Source organism: Haemaphysalis longicornis, unplaced genomic scaffold, assembly GCF_048455015.1.
Source record: "Haemaphysalis longicornis isolate Haplotype H1 unplaced genomic scaffold, Haemaphysalis longicornis Haplotype H1 scaffold_4, whole genome shotgun sequence".
Lineage (NCBI taxonomy): Eukaryota > Metazoa > Arthropoda > Arachnida > Ixodida > Ixodidae > Haemaphysalis > Haemaphysalis longicornis.
In genome coordinates this window covers 90,497,158-90,511,135 of record NW_027526361.1, presented here as the reverse complement: position 1 = coordinate 90,511,135, position 13,978 = coordinate 90,497,158, and the positions used below count along the sequence as shown (strand labels likewise).

Below are 13,978 nucleotides of genomic sequence, written 5' to 3'. Positions count from 1 at the left end.
AGTCGAACGCCTATGCAGTTACCATAATCACTACTATAAAAAAGAAATAAAGCGTTGTGAAATAATGAATTTTTACTTGCAGGTACTCAGAAAACTCTAATTTATTACAAGCAAGAATGATTTGACGTGCCTCAGGGAGGGTTTTCTACCACCCTTTTTCCTCAGACACATATCTTAAGGCATCAATATAGCTTAACGTGTGACACTAACAGGTCACTTGCAAAGAACACTTTTTGGTGCTGCCCATTCATATCCCGCTTATCTCCTTCTCGTCGGGAATAAAAAGAATGGACAACTGGCTAACTTCTCATGTTCAAGATATTGAAAGTGCTAGCGTATATTCCCCTTGCTTATGCAAGGGGAATATACTCTAGAACTTTAATTGCGCAGCTATCACCGCACAATTTCCTATGACCATTTGTTCCTATGACCAAATGCCTATGACCATAAACAAATTCCTATGACAAATTCCTATGACCATAAATGAATTTCCTAAGACCATTTGTCCCATTCAAAAGAGAATGCAGAAAATGTCTAGTCCGGAATGGCACATCATTCTCTACACTTTGAACTGGTGTTGTGAAATATTGTTTCTTTAATATTTGTTGAACCCGAAGAACGTTGCATTGTGTGTTTGAATATGCAGCTTATATTTATGATATATACTTATGCTGTAAATAAATTCACTGGACCCATTGTTAGAAATACATGTCTATTCCCGTCTGTACACTGTACGCCCCATTAACTTTTTGTAAGATGTATGCTTACCTAATGTGTGTTATTATATGTTACATGGATAGGTACACCCCTGAAACGTTTCATCTATGCACGTGTATATATTGTAGTAGTATTGTGCTTTATTTTTTTATATATATATGAACCTGTGTTATGTGTTTTACTCTTTTGTTACGTTGAATTTCTGTTGTATTTCCTATCTCGTTTTGCTGAGAGCCAGCTGTTTACATCTAGATCCTTTGTGTGAAACTGTGAAACCTGTAAGGGGGCCGGGGCCCCGTCAGGCGATGCCCGCCTATAGCCTCGGCTCCTTCTTAGAGCTGTCTAAGAAAAAAAAAAAATAAAGGAGCAATGAAAACACACCACACCGGTGTTCCGTTTGAAGCAAAAAGACTTTCGTAACTTACTAAGGTTTATTTCAGACACGAAAGGCGCAGTTTTAAACGAAAGAACGTAAGCGCAACATTGAAAAACTTTCAGATTTCGCTTTGCAGGGATTTAATATGGCTAGGTGTGAAGAAACAGAGGCAGGAACAAAAACGCATTTATCAGTATGTTGACTGGACCTTGTCATTGAAGTGATACGACGAAATTGAACTGCAGGCTCTGTAACAACGATCGTCCAGTCATGTCTCTTGGCAGTGGTTTTGGTCGGTGGCCACCAAACACAGAAACAATAATCTGTCACTTCACAGAACAATCCCCCAAAGGTAACTTGGAGTCGCAACAGCTTTCTATGGTTCCCTTAATACCGCGATAACTTATTTCAAGTTTACGGTAAAATTGGGGCCATTATTATCGGCACAGGGCAGTATTTTCATTGAACCAAACGTGTCGTTTGTGTTCACGGCCCCTTTATTGGACCTTTTTCCAGTAGCGCTCTGCGCACGCGCTACTGTCGCTCCGAGCGACCAATCCGCTATTATTTGGCGGCAAAACGTAAACAAAACGACGCCATATTGAATTAGCGAGTTGCGAACGCCGGGTCAGCTAAGTGCTGATCCGTTTTCTGAGCCCTGAAAGCGGCCGACAGGTAGGCTGCCATCGAAAAATTTCTGTGCCACCAAAACCATGCGTGGTGCCTGGAACGGCTTCCTTAACAGCGCAAGGTAGGCGAAAAAAAATCACGCCATATCCACGGAATGAATGATGATAAGTGGGGCGAAGCTCGAGAGGGGGAGATCATCGGTAACCGTAACTCTCCCGTGAAAGTTCGCCCATTACATCATTAAGAAAGACGTAAGACTGTGTGCGTACATTGTACAAATCAACTTTTATTTTCGGAGTCAATGCTCCCAGGCCCAGACCTGGTGAAAGACACCCGCGCCATCGAGGACTACCCCGCACCTCCACCACAATTTGTCACGTAGGATGGGACACAACGGTAAAGAAAGAACTTTTATTTAGGGCGAACTTGTGCCCGAACAAGACGAGAGGAAACGAGCAAAGGTCCTTGCGTCTCGTTCGATCTCCGAGAACGACTGCCTGCGTTCGTGGCGTGATCTCTTGCGTGATCTCCCCCTCGCAGTGCACGTGCGCTCACGCCTCCGTTGGCGAACACAGACAAGCTCGCGCTCCCGGTGCCGAGTTTGCGCTGCCGGTTGCAGCCGGTTCTTGCGCGTGCAACGCGGCCCACTTTGCGACATCTCCGAAAGCATGCGGCGGTCACGTACCACGAGACACAAGGGATGGACAGACCCATGGCTTTAGGAGCTTCGCCCCTAAAAAAGGGTACGCGTTCTTCGATAATACCCCATGTACGGTTCGGGCGGCCGCTGCAAGAGGGCTACGCTACAGGAAAAAAGTCAATTGCAGCCGGCCATGCAAAGTTCAACTTACGTTCCTTCTGGCTGTATACGTGAGTGAGTTTAATTGCAGGAGCTGCTAACTAGGCTCATTTTTATTGGGTTTCTTTTCTAGGCAGAAGTTTCATCCTCGATGATTGAATGACTGTCAGCCACTTTGAACATCGTTCACTTTCTCCCACAAATCGCACTCCGCCTGACGTAAAAACTTCCTCGGAGAGTTGCTTTGCTTTCCGATGTCCATGTAGCGCTTCTGCCCGTCGAACTTTGGCCATCGACTTCTTCCTCTTGTCTGTGGCACTCTGCAACACGAAAGACAAAAATATTTTCGAATAATGGCCCATTCCACGTGCGGGCGAATTGCTCCTACCCATTTCCTCTATGAACGTTTAAAATTCCCCTAGCGTCCGTCTGCGGGTAGGTTGTGTAGCCTGCGGCAAGTAGAATAAAAATCTGATATTGCGGTGCATCGCACGTGCGTCGCGGAATGGTTTTACTCAGTAGTTTTATGAACATTTAAAATGCACCTAGTGTTCTTGCGACGAAATTAAAGGCCCACTTCATCACTGAGTAAATCTAAGCGCTACTTGTGTAGCGCGATGAGGGCGCAGCAACAGTATATTGCCTTCGCACCGCTTCTACGAATCACCCTATCCTCAGCTAAGAGTTGGGAAATCGCGGATGCAGGAAGCAGTGAAGAGACAGCTGTCACTTCATACGCTTCACATTGACGTGAGTGTGATGAGGGGCCGGTGGGCGACGAAGAAGAGAACACCGGAGCACGGAGCTGCAGCTAGAGCGTGCGAAAAATAGGATCGGGAGGCCGATCGTGGACGCCTGTGACGCGCTGGGCGCGGCTATGTGAACGCGCCTATGCGACCGCTGTGCGGTAGAAACCCGGCTCACAACCGCTGCTCTTCCTGCGAGCTGCCCGCCACTGATCCCCAACTGGTCGGCTGTTCCGTGACTGGAGCTGGTGACGCGCTCGGCGAAAAAGCGTGGCCCTGTGGTCACCTGGAGGTGGAAGCCCCGGTTCACACCCGCTGCTGTGCCGCCCAGCCGTCACCCGTGTACACGTTCTCAGATGCCTGCCCTATGTCTCGTGCCTGGGCACGACGTGGAGCACAGCCGTTCATCGAGCCAGCCGCGCCGCGACATCTCAGTCCACATTGCACTCTTCGGGACGAGACTCCATGGAACTGCTAGCAGAACTCCGTAGGCCGTTTCTTTTTACTTTATTGCGAACATTTTCCGGTTTGCCTTTTTCCATAATTAGTGTCCTATTCTCTGTTTTTTTTTTTCTCGCCTGTTTCCGTTACCCACCTGCCTTTTTTTCTCGCCCACCATGCATACATTAATATTTACACGCGTACGCACTGGCCATTGACTCGGGACTTTCAAGCCAATCTTAGGCCTATTCATTACAAGAAGTGGCGAGACCGCAATGGTTCTAAAGATTCGCTGAAAGGAGTCAGCAAGCCAGGAGTGCGCTTGTAACGTTAGCCGAAAGACTGGATCTCGAAAGTTAATGGAGATGGCAACTCAGCTGGGGCTTTCAGGACAAGAGCTTAGGGCGTGGGTCGAACGTGAACGTTCTAGACAACGCACCGCAAGAGCCGCCGAGAGGTAGGCCAGCCGAAAAGCCGTTGAACGGGAGAGAGAGAACCCGCAGAACAAGCAAAAGAAGGCGCGGGAAGAGCTACAGATGCTGCAAAATGGGAGATTGAACTGCTACTGTTGAAAATCCGACTTCAAGAATGTGTGAGCCGGGGGTTCCGCCTCCAGGTGATCACAGGACCACGTCTGCCACCCAGCGCGTCACCAGCTGCAGGCACGGAACAGCCCACGAGTCGTGGGGATCAGCGGCGGACAGCTCGCAGGAACAGCAACGGTTGTGAGCCGGGTTTCTACCGCACAGCGATTACGTAGCCGCCCTCTCTAGCCCAGCACGTCACAGGCGTCCACGGTCGGCCGCCCGGTCCGATTTTTCTGCCCGCTCTAGCTGCAGCTGCGCGCTCCGGTGTTCCCTTTTTCGTTGTCCACCGGCAGCTCATCACAGTGAGGAGCTAGTGCATCGGCATTACCCCCCCCCCCCCTTCCCCCCCCCCCCCCCCCCCCTTGAAACCGTAAGTTTAGTCACCGTAATTGATATTGGCAGAAAAGAAGTATACTCCTCCATAGGCGGAATTGGTGAATCGGCCGCTAACTGCTTCAGAGGAGCCATTATCTCCTCCATGTGATGACAGCTGTTATCGTCATTGGTAAATGAGCAAATCGTAAGAGCAATGGCGGTCATCCCTGTCCTGATTGTAACGCCATCGATGTTGAATAAGGACACGTTTTCTGTAGTGGCCTCTCACGTTAGTTAAGAGCGGATGAGTAAGCGTGGAAACGCTTCAGATAAGCTATAGGCTACTTCTTCAACTCGCTATGAGTCAGCACTATGGCTTTTATAGCGGCAAAGGATCCCGGAGAAAGTGGCTTCAGAACTTCGCTGTAAAGAAACTACAAAACTTGGCGCCGGAGAGCGCGCGCTGCAGTGTATTACACTTGACGAATGATACCCCAAATATTCTGAACTCCTAGCTTGTTCCCCTTTCCGTGGACTATCCTACCAAACTTGGAGAGCAAATGCCACTCAGCTGACACAATTGCATCGTTGCACGTTTTGTGAAGAATCGGAAATGAGAAGTTTTATCAGCACCCACGTATATAGGTACGATTTCAAGAAAACTGGTTTACATTGATCTTGCCCTATGCACTCTTAAAACATCCTTGGGCATGCATCGCCACACTGCACCTGAACGGCCCATCACTGTGTCTACGGGAGCAGGATCGACGAATAACGAAACTAAACATGTAAGTAATACGAATATCTCGTCCGTGCTGTGACGTAACAAAATGCGGGTTCTTTTCAGACGTATAAGCGCCTACGGGTACATTCTTGAACGTACGTGGTGAATAGGATTGTTGTATATTTGTCTATTTGGTTTCGGTTCCGCGATCACTGCCGCAGGTGGCGCCAGTGTTGTTTAGGTATATAAGCATGCGCAAGTTGGAATAAAGGGTCTTTTGTTCCGATGTGCACTGCAGTTGTCTAGTCGTTCATTCATCGGCGGCACAAGCCGCCACTACAAGGATGACCACCAGGGGCTAGCTAGACAGAGGTGGTTCAAGGGGTCATTGAAAGAAAAAGGGAGAGAGGGAGAACAGTATCCGTTTTGTTAAGGCCCCACGTGTAAGTAAACAATAAAAGTAAATTAAATAAACAGCGAAAAACCCTTCGTAAGCACAATGTCGAGGAACTCCGCCAGTGGCAGGAAACGGTATCACTTGTGTGACTAGGCTGAGCACTTTAATGAAAGGTGTGCTGGCCTGTCGGCAGCATCACAGTTGTATTCCACAATGCCACAACGCAGACCACATTTTTGGGTCAAATCGCAATCTGGGCCTTGTCGGTGGCTAACTTCGCCTCTTAGATAACTTTGATTGGCCGATCAGGTGCATTGGGATGAAGCACACAAACAGAGGTGTTCTCAGAAGTGTAGGTATCAAAGACTATCGTATCCACAGAAACGCAAGCAGAATGAGGAAACAGTAATCTTATAACCACAGAAACAAGAGTAAACATGGCAAAAATACAAATGTATATAAAAGGCGGACAGGGAGAGAGAGAGAGAGAGAGAGAGAGAGAGAGAGAGAGAGAGAGAGAGAGAGAGAGAGAGAGAGAGAGAGAGAGAGAGAGAGAGAGAGCGAATAGTCTTTAATGATACTGGTGAGGTTAGCCTGGCCAAGGCGCCTAGCTTGCTACACCAGATGTATAAAAAAAATGAAATCGATGAAGAGGTGATGTTAATGACTGTGATGAAGATGACGCGCTCATTAAGAGAGTCCTGTTTAAAAAGTCTGATCAAGTCCTGTGCTTCGCAGGAAAGACAGTAGAGCTTTTGTCGCTCGAGATGCTCGTTTAGAGTTCGTCCAAGGGCCTAGCACGTCACTGAGAGTTAGGCCTCTAGACAGCGGAAGACCCAAGGACACTAAAAGGGACGTTCTGGCGGCTCTATACCGCGTTCACTCACATAGCACGTGGTTCAAGTCCTCGCGCACGTCACAAAGAGTGCACAAGGGGGAAGCGGCCTGTTTCGTCTTGAATCGAAAGTAATTGGTGTAAGCGACATTTAGCCGCACACGGTGAATAACCGCTTCGTCATGCTTGGAGAGTCCTTCAGGCTTCCTAAAGGTCCCGTGCGGGTCTATGGAGTGAAGCGGCGAGTAATTATGCGGCGCAACAGCCCACATGGATCGCTGAAATCTCCAGGCAGTCTTAGACGCAAGGGCAGAAGCGTCTTTTCTGGAGAACGGTATCGGTATCACTGGCCCGTGCAGATAATGCGCTATCGATGCCGCAGTGTCCGCCTTGACGTTTCCAGTTATACCGCAGTGGGCAGGAATCCACTGAAGCTCTACATGATGGTGTGCATTTAGAGCTTGTAAGTGCAATGCATGGATGTCTAAAACAAGCTGTTCTTTCGGGTACGATTTTAAGCACTGAAGGGCCGCCCGAGAGTCCGTGAAGATTGCCCACTGACGTGCTGGTTGCTCGATGATGTAGGCGAAAGCAGCCCGCAGAGCGGCAAGTTCGGTGACCATGGATGTCGTCCTGTGGCTAAGCGTTGCGCTGAAGGCGGTACAGGAGGACGGAAACCAGATTCCTATAGCCGATGAGCTAGCTGTCACAGACCCGGTGCGCTTCCACCGACACACCTGTTTTATCTATTCCGCGAACATCAGAATTAATTATTGTAAGCCCTAAATTCATTATAGCCCTCCTTTTGTCGGAGCTAATAAGAATTGCGGCAATAATGACTAAAAGTGCCGAAACTATTTCTTGTTCAGAACTAGTTTGAGAAAATATGAGCGGCTGTTTGGGGTGCCCACTTTTTCAGGATTAACAACATATTGCCCAGCACTTCTTTCTATATCTACGAGCCCCCTGTCAAAGCTGCCGATGCCTCATTGTCTTGCAATCAAGAAAAACTGTCGTTTATCAGCAGCTTGCGTACCCACACGTTTATTTGATGATGAGGTGTTTATAATCAAATCTTTGCTTCACAGGAGAGCATTGCTATCATCAACGTAGTAAGCGAGAGAGAGAGAGATGAAGCGTTTATTTGAAATGAAAGGTCTTGATTGAACTAGGGTAGGTTCCCTCCTTCCAGGGCCCCTGTTTCCTCTGCCCCAGTCTTGGCCTTAAAGATCAGACACTTCTGAACCCCAGGGCCAGAGCTGGCCAGAGCTGCCTCCCATAGCTCATATAACTTGGTATTGGTGTTTACTGAGGGCCATATAGTACGACAACCCCAGGATTCATGGAATATGGTGGATATTTCACCGCACTTATAACATGCGTTTGAGAATTTCTCGGGGAACATCTTCGATAGCCTGAGGATGTTGGGATATGTATTCGTCTGTATTTGTCTGAGAGTCTGATGCTCTGCAGCTGTTAAGCTTTTATCTGGTGGAGGAAAGAGAGCTCTGGCTTTTCTTTGAATCTTGAGTCACTCACCGAAGGTATTGGGGAGAAGGGTGAGTAAGCTAGGACTACCGGCTGAGTGGTTAGTAAGTTCTCGCGCAGCTTGGTCTGCTCTCTCATAAGCGAGATGCATACCGTAGGAAAGTGATCACTCACCCCGTGTGGCTGAACGTAGAAATGATGTGCATGAAGTTTTCAGATGCCTGAGCATCGCTCTTCACGACGTTACGCTCCAGCTTGAACACAGATCCCAAGACAAACGCGATTTCGTCCGCATGGGTCGGGCGAATCCACTTTGGCCAACCTATCCTTGACGGTTGCTGCGACATCTGGTACATGAAGACCGACCGTTGAGGAGCGAGATACATTCTAGCGAAGCGTATGGTAGGGCACGCCAACTGGTTGTCACCAATCAGGTCGGCAGCCGCGTGAAATGCCGCTGTTCCATCACGCCCGCGCGAGCCCCCGAAGTAGTGGTCAATTATCGCTGCCGATTCCCCGCCCAACATCGTAATCATAAGGCCTTTCGCTATGAACATCATTGTCCTCTTCGACACGCTTTCAACGCTGTTGCCACTGTGAAACCGCTTCGTCATAAAGTGCAGCATGGCGTCCCCTTCCGCCGCTGAAATTCCCACGAGTAGATGGCGCGCGTTGAAATTCCCGTCGCTAAGCGCCAGCGCGGGGTCCCTGGGTATCATTTCCTCATCGACAACTGGAGTGAAGCCGTCGAATCCCTCTACTGTGATTCTTGCGGTTGCATTCAAGATGGCGCTGACCTCTTTGGAGCGGAGACAGTTTATTGTTTCTTGGAGGGTGGTGGCTCGAGTTATTTTCGAGTCGCATCCAAGAGCTTTAGCCAACACTTGCGCTCTTGTAATCGCTTCTTCCTTCTTGCTTATCATGGTGCTCGAGAAAAGACTCCCACTCTGCATCACTGCTCGGTGAAAGAGTCCCTTACTCTTGGGAGACGTCAGGTGCACACCGACCGAGAACGAACCGGCACTCTGACCCATTATTGTTATCTTCTCGGGATCTCCGCCGAATGCCTTCACGTTGCTTCGAACCCAACGCAACGCCAGAAGTTGGTCGTAGAGGCCCATGTTTCCCGGAGCGTCTTCCACACCCATGCTGAGAAATCCAAGCGCGCCGAGCCTGTAGGCGATAGTAATTGCAACGAGATCTTCTTGAGCCGCCAGTTCTGATGCGTCATGCAGTTTCATAGAGATGCCACCATAAGCAAAGAAACCACCATGAATGTAAACCACAACGGGTTTAAACGTGGTCCGGTTTTCTAGTGGCGTGAATACGTTCAGGAAGAGACAGTCTTCTGATTTTGGATCTGTTTGTTTCACGACGTAGTAGTTGTTGAATTCTAACGGGGTTTGCGGGCACATGGGTGGATTTGATGTGGCGTCGACGATTCCTTTCCAGGGTTGTTTCGGTAACGGCTTCTTAAAGCGAGCTTTCCCAACCGGTGGTTCCGCGAAAGGAACGCCCAAGAAGGCACGCACCGGTCCGACTGTCGTTGGAACGACGATTCCACGCAAAAGTCCAGTGGTGGTGCTAACAGTAAGGTCCGAGCCGTGTTGCTTGCTTATTTGCAGCAAAGCAACGAAGAGAAGTGACCAGAGCGGGACCTTCATGTTCTGGAAGAGGAATTTATTAAAGAAATGGGATTAGCAGAAAGAGGCCAGCAACGATAATTTTACAGAATGTTTTCTGATAAAACGTTATCAGCCTGTAACTGTACATTCAAAGTCGGTGAATGCAAATTTCACAGGGTTTCCAATACGATACAAGCTAACACAGATCAAACCTATTGCGACAACTAGTTAGTTTGTGACAGCTAAAGTGGGTTTAGGCACAAGTCGGAGTGATAATATTAAAAATTAGAGATTATAAATATGCGATTTTCTTTAGCTCAGCTTAGTAGCTTCACTGTGTAATTTGATAGCTTCTTGTTCTGTTGATTGGGGCATCTATACGTTTCGTCCTCAGACATAAAAAATGCATTTTCCTATTCTGTGGAGTGCTGGAACCTGGCAACATTACTGGAGCATTTACTAAAAAATGAGAAAAAATAAGTGCATTGTTTCTTTGAGGTCAAGCTTAAAGTTCGCAGTGCTTCTATTTCATCCTGGAAAATTTCAACTCTGAAAACAAGCACAGCCAAAATGTTACATTACTTCGCCGAGAGACTTAAAAATTGCACATAATAATATTGGACATTCGGGCACATTTTTAACAGAACGAACACGGAACCAAATCACGTGCATGAATCTGTGCGAAGTTGTTCGCAGAAAGCCAAAACACTCTCAGCAAAAAAAAAAAAAAAAAAGAAAACTTGAATTGCACTTTTCAGAGGTTCAGTAAAACGAATTTTTGGACAAGCTGGTGCATACTTGTTCTAAAATTTAGAGCGCGCTAAGCAGAAAGGCGCAGACGAAGCACGACGGTACACGCGCTGTTCCCGTCGTGCTTCTTCTGTGTCGTTCTATTTAGCATGGTGTAAATTTTGATAACAAGTTTGAGGTATTCTGGCAGGTATAATAAAGCAGAAAAAGTGGCCTATTCTTGGTTTTGGGGAGAGGAACAGTAATGCGCTGTACTATTAGTGTAATTGTGACAAAACACTTCTGGTTAAATGTCTCACCCATTTGCTAGAAAAACGTTCGGCATGCGCCATTTCACAAGTGTTGGAAATTTGTCTGCTGCAGCAGTAATACACGGTTTGAGAAATCAGAATTTTACTATATTTCGCGCGGACCTGCATTTTCCGCCAATAGTGAACAAGTGAGCGAACGCTCCAGGTCCCGCCCCTGCGACTGAACAGGAACATGTTAATCGGGTTCGTGACGATCCCACCACATTAGAAGCAATCACCGAGTACGCCCTTGAAAACGGACTCTACAAATTAGTGTAACGGCCTGGTAGACTTCCCCGTTCTACCTACAATGGGAACTGACTGCAGCGTGCACTGTTTTCAGTTTGAACCGCATTGTCTAGTGTGTGAACTGTACATTTAAGTGTGAGCTGTGCATTTTGGTGCCACTGACTGACTTCAGTGTGTTCATTTTGTGATTAGGACCCCAAGACTGCAACTGTGTTCATTCTGCGAGTTGTGCCCTTCCCCTTTTTCCCTCATCCTTGCTCCCCCCAGGGCCCAATGGCCTCTCGTTTAATAAAGTTTTTCACTCACTCGTAAGAGACGGTGCCAGAAGTTGGGGACTGTGATCAACTTGGAGATAAGGTCGAACCCTTTTCTTTGAAACATTCTCGACGGAATAAATTCACCGTGAACTGCGAATTCGCAGGAAGTGTTTTGTGGTTGGCTTTCCATTTCGGTCACGTGCTTCCGGTTGGCAATGCCGCTGTGTGCGCCTTCGTCATTTTGACATTTCATGACCCTTACTAGCCAAACTTTTCGCTCATCGGTGACAAAATCTTTCAGGTTTTTATATATGTTGATGAAATTTTGGGTCATTTGAAAAAAAAAAAATCAGAACCACGTAACCTATCCCAGCACAGTCACAGAAGTTTTAAGCAATTTTCATCGGGGCGGAAAGGTTTCAACTTTTACACATGAGATACCACTTTACAGTAGACTCCAGTTTTTAGATATTAACCTTACTTATCTGGGACGACCACGTTTGCTGCGAATATTCACCTAGAACCTTCAAAGAACTGTTTCCGCTATTTGGTTCCGCGCACTCTAAAACTGTAAAACGGGCGATCGCTACTATGTGCCTTCAGTCTGCCTTGCAATCTTGTGATCATGCCATGGGAAGCAGTTCCGACCATAAAATGGCCAGGCTTCAAGCTCCTGGTTTTCTAGCTCAATCCTTCTGCCGTGGCAGAGCGTTTGTAAAGGTAGATGAAAGCTGCTCCGCAAAGGGCTCCTGTTGAGCGCATGCCAAATGTTCCAAGGCCTGCGGTCATACCTTACTCGCACCGAGTTGCGCACAACCTTAACAAGGTCGCTTCCAGGTACAACGTACCGGTTGTGTTTTGAGCGCCTTCAAAACTTGCGACGCCGTTCTCACGAACAACGCCAGAAGGGAAGTGCAAAAAATGCGACAAGAAAGACGCCAAGCCTTTCATAAATTGTGCCATAGTTATTGTGTATGAGATTCCTTTGATTTGTGGTAAGGTGTATATTGGCCACACCGGCCGATGCATCAATGGCCGCCTAAGACAGCATGCCCTATTGATAGAAATGAAACTGGCTCACCCTTGCCGCTTCTTTTGCAAAGAATGTGACCGTGATTGTAAGCCCGACCTGGACAAGACAAAAATTACCGAAAGACGGGGAGATGTGACAGCGCGTGAGGTTTCCGAGGCGTTTTTTTTTTTATAAAAGGAAAACGGCTCGGGTGCATGAGTGTGCCATCCCTGTCTATCTGTGATAAGGAAAGGGAGTTTATAAAACCTTTTTTTTGATGTTCGCGCTCTGCCAGATGCCAGTGGTGCATCTTTTCTTTTCTTTCTTTTTTTTACTGCATGCCTGCCATATATGTAATTGTCCTTTTCGAAATAAACTTAGTTGCTAGTAGCGCCTGTCTCGTCTGCCACCGCACTCGTCTTCTTTGCGCTAGGCCTCCCATTAAACATCTGTACATTAGGATCCCGGTATCCGCTGCCGCTAGCATAGCGTACGCCGCTCGCTATGCTGAAGCATTACACACAAAGTAAAAGATAACCCCAAAACAATTTTAAAAAACCTTATTACACTAGTTTTACCGCACAGGCTTCAGATGAGCAATTAAGCTCTGTCATTGTCTAGGCGCCATTCCCTCATCCTTCCTCATGGCTAGCTTGGAATTCATTGATCCTTGATGTGATATTAAGATACGTCATTCCCTTTGCGATGCATTAGTGGGAATGACAAGTACCTTGCTTGAAATTTCCAGCGGATGGTATTCACGGTACAATAAAAATTGCCGTCCTTTTTGTGTGTAGTACATCTGGAGAATATATGCGCGCATGGGCCTAGAAAAACATAACGTATGAAAAAACAGAGGAAGATTGATCAATAATTATGGCATCAGCGCCTCATGAGCCGCTGCAGAACAAATGAAACATGATGTGAGCACTAAGTTTGGCTTTCCAAACGCTAGTATTATCTTAGAAGGCAGGAATGGTGTCGGTTTTTATTGTAGCCGAACCAAGACAGTTCTGAACTGGATGGGAAGATTCACCGGAGAATAATTAAAATCGCTGATTTTAAGGCAAAAAATTGCTCATTAGAACAGCAATCGCTGATTACAGCTGCTATGTGAGTGACACTTCAGTCGTAAATGACAAGAGAACGATTAATGACACTGTGTCCGTAGGTTTTCCCTATTTGCCGCTTGCGACGTGTGATCTTACGATGAGCAAACCTAGCTCCCATTCGGTTAGCTGGCCGCTTACAACGCGGGCAAACATGACATGACGGAGATCGCGCCGCGGGTGGAGAGGGAACATGGCGGTTAACAGGTCACTAGTAGTCATTTATCCCTAAAATGAGCTACGGGGTGCTCATGTCTGATTAGGCCCAGCTCCCTTTAGCACTTTCTGTGCTAAAGGGAGCTGGGCAATTGCATAATTGCTCAACACTTGCGCCAGACCAGCGAAACTAAAGGACTCGCAACGCTTACTTACCGTGCAAATTTCCTTAACGCTGGAACGGCCCACGTACAGTCCGCTGCCTGAAACAAGTTTGACCAAAGTAGCCAATGTCGTGGTGAAGCCCGGACGTTCACCATTGCTTTCATCGAACGATAATGAGACAAATGAATACACGGGTGCTTACGGGGAAATAAATATACAGACATATTCTTGTCGCGCTAAGATCAATAAGACGCTACTCGCGTTCGCGGCCGAAAATGGCTTAGTTCGCTTAAAAATAAAGGAAATAGGC

General features: G+C 47.3%; 1 protein-coding gene across 2 annotated transcripts; it reads right to left on the bottom strand.

Moving 5' to 3' along the window:
• Positions 1-1,200: 1,200 nt before the first annotated feature.
• Positions 1,201-13,978, bottom strand: LOC144179036 (acetylcholinesterase-like). Of its 2 annotated transcripts, XM_077707210.1 has the most exons (4): positions 13,720-13,978; positions 12,308-12,355; positions 8,230-9,722; positions 1,201-2,842 (listed from the first exon to the last, which is right to left on the bottom strand). In XM_077707210.1, the coding sequence occupies exons 3-4, from the start codon at positions 9,717-9,719 to the stop codon at positions 2,689-2,691; spliced, it is 1,644 nt and encodes a 547-aa protein (XP_077563336.1). In that variant the 5' UTR covers positions 9,720-9,722; positions 12,308-12,355; positions 13,720-13,978; the 3' UTR covers positions 1,201-2,688. The 2 variants fall into 2 exon arrangements, with proteins under 2 accessions (XP_077563336.1, XP_077563335.1); XM_077707209.1 differs by lacking the exon at positions 12,308-12,355.

Excerpts from the sequence above, each read along its gene's own strand:
- LOC144179036 (XM_077707210.1), bottom strand. The coding sequence starts at position 9,719 with ATGAAGGTCCCGCTCTGGTCACTTCTCTTCGTTGCTTTGCTGCAAATA. Across the intron at positions 2,843-8,229 it reads TCTACGTTCAGCCACACGGG|AGTGCCACAGACAAGAGGAA; the intron begins GTGAGTGATCAC and ends TTCGTGTTGCAG.